Source organism: Cyprinodon variegatus, unplaced genomic scaffold (genome assembly GCF_000732505.1).
Source record: "Cyprinodon variegatus isolate N-32 unplaced genomic scaffold, C_variegatus-1.0 Scaffold312, whole genome shotgun sequence".
Taxonomy (NCBI): Eukaryota; Metazoa; Chordata; class Actinopteri; order Cyprinodontiformes; family Cyprinodontidae; genus Cyprinodon; species Cyprinodon variegatus.
Window position 1 is genome coordinate 602674 of NW_015150765.1, and position 2395 is coordinate 605068.

At 35.7% G+C, this 2395-nt stretch overlaps 1 protein-coding gene across 1 annotated transcript in view; it reads right to left on the bottom strand.

The window, feature by feature from the left end:
* Nucleotides 1–2395, bottom strand: part of LOC107090836 (plectin-like) — a 142198-nt gene that overhangs the window by 26858 nt on the left and 112945 nt on the right. The window contains exon 25 of the mRNA XM_015384427.1: nt 1075–1215. Within this exon, the coding sequence (XP_015239913.1) occupies nt 1075–1215 (141 nt within the window). The remainder of the gene's footprint in view (nt 1–1074; nt 1216–2395) is intronic.

The window sequence follows — 2395 nt, forward strand, 5'->3', positions numbered from 1 at the left end:
TTACCAGAGTATTTTTTAACACAAGTATCTGTACTTTTACTCAAGTACGGAAAGTGAGTACTTTGCCATCTCTGGGTAAATGTTTCCTTTAGTCAACAGACTGAAATCAATGAAACCAGCAGCTCTACTGATGCTAAACATCCCAACCTGACAACAATGCAGGTAAGACAGGAAACTTTAGCCTTTAGATGCTAAACCCCATCATTCACCGCAACATATTTTTGTAAAATTATCGAACATAAATTCGCCAAATATAAGAGGAACATCGTAGATTGGTTTAAAGAAAACATTTAGTTTTATTATAATTTAGTTTGTTGCAAGGATTTTACAGTTTGAAGAAATAGAAAATGACACCATATGCCAACTGTCACTAGGAAGGGCTATATATACTGCATCATTTAGGTAGTTAACATTGGATTACTGCTTGACTTATTTACTGTCACAGGAAGGAGCTTAGGGGCCGGTATGATTTAAGGAGGGCCGGTCCTCGCACGCTGAAATCAGTAGGCCTACCGGCCCACCGGGCAGATGCCCAGGATCACAGAGGACCAGTCTGAGCCTGGGTCAGAGAACCGGGGAGGAGCCAGAACTGAAGCTCCGCCTCCAAACGGCTTCAATAAAAAGAAGCAAAGCAAAACATCTTTGGTAAATGAAAAAAAAATCCAGAATATCTGGAAAAAGGTGTTAATCAAAAAAGGTTTTTTAGAACTTTGACATTTATTTTTTTGAATTTTTTGAAAACAATTTTTTTATTTTTATAAAAAAAATCTTTTTAACAATAAAAATTGAGCCCAGACCAATTGGTGCTTTTATTTCTGCTTTTAGTGATTTGATTGGCTTTAAATTGGATTCTTTCTTCTCTTCTACTCTTGCTTCTGGTTTAAACTTGCTTTATCAATAAAGTTCAAATGTGGACATCCAACAATTTAATCCACGTCTCAGTTAACGAGATTTAATCACAATTTAATGACTTCTCACAGGAAAAGTCCAAAGTTTCTTCCTGTAATAACTGGGGCCAGCGAACGCCTCCTGAGACGCTCCATGTCTGTGTGGGGCCGTGTGCGTTGCGGTTACCATGGTGATGTTCCAGGAGTTGATGATGTGGATGTCTCTCATCAGGTACTGCCAGGATAACAGACTCTTCAGGTCCACAGACATGGTCTGCCAGGTGGTCTGCAGCCTCTGCAGGTTCCCGTCCAGCCTGAAGGAGACCAGCTGGAGGTTAAACCGACTTCTGCACAATCAATCAGCAGCCATCTTTTTAGCTAACGTAGCAGCTAGCTGCTAACAGGATAACCTGATCAGCTTCTTTCTGTGACACATTGTTAGTTTTATAAATGATTGTTTGTTTTCTAAACACCAGTTTTGTAAATAAATTTCTTAATGGGGAAAAAAGATGAAAATGCAAAAACTATTGTAATTTGAATTTTTTCTAAATATTTCTACCTGCTGGACAACAAACTAAAATCATAAAATAGCAAAACAGTCTATTCTGTACAGGAAAAAAACATCAATAATAAAAATAAAATAATCTAATTAAATAATTACGCTCTCATATAATCTCCCAGGTATTTAAATTTTAGCGCGTTTATGTTTTTCAGTCTCCAGATGATTTTTTCAGCCAAGTTTGAGGAGCTGAACAGTCGAATAATTCAGGTGGCAGATTTAAAAAAAACTGTTTAAAACCAACAGTCCAGTTTGAGTTTAAACGGTTAAAGTTTAAGCTTTTCATTTTTGCTCTTTCCTTTTAAAGTCTCCCTAATATTTATCATTTAATGTGCTTCAGCATCAGACAGGAAAACCCTATAAATTCCTCCCAGGGGCCATTTTGGGCCCTGGGGCCTCACTATGGAAACCCCTCCCTCATCTGTTTGGCGTCCTCTGCCTCAGCTCATGTTTTTGAGCAACATATTTATAAATTGTTATAAAATTACAAGAATAAAGTTGTATTTTATGACAACTCTTGCAAGAGCAAAAATGTTTATTAATGTTTTTATAACACCAGATATTTTTGTATGAATATGCAACGCTAACATATAAGAAACAATCTAAATGCTAAATAAATATTAGAGGGACCCATAAGTCAAATACACATTACTGTATTTTACACAGAGGTTAGGTTTTACCACAAAGCTGCGCTAAAAAGGAGAAGCAAAGTATAAATAAAATTCACATCTGCTGTAATAAATGATCAATATAATAGTGATTAATTTACTTACTTTTATTAAATTACTTCCATATTTGTTCACATAAAACTATTTATTTTATCTGCGCCATGGAGGGAATCTAAAAGGTACGGAAGAGGATTAGGGCCAGTGGGAAAAAAAAAATTAACTGAGTTTTAAATTTTATTTCAGTTTAGTATGGGAAAAAAAAATCTCAGAATTCTGAGATT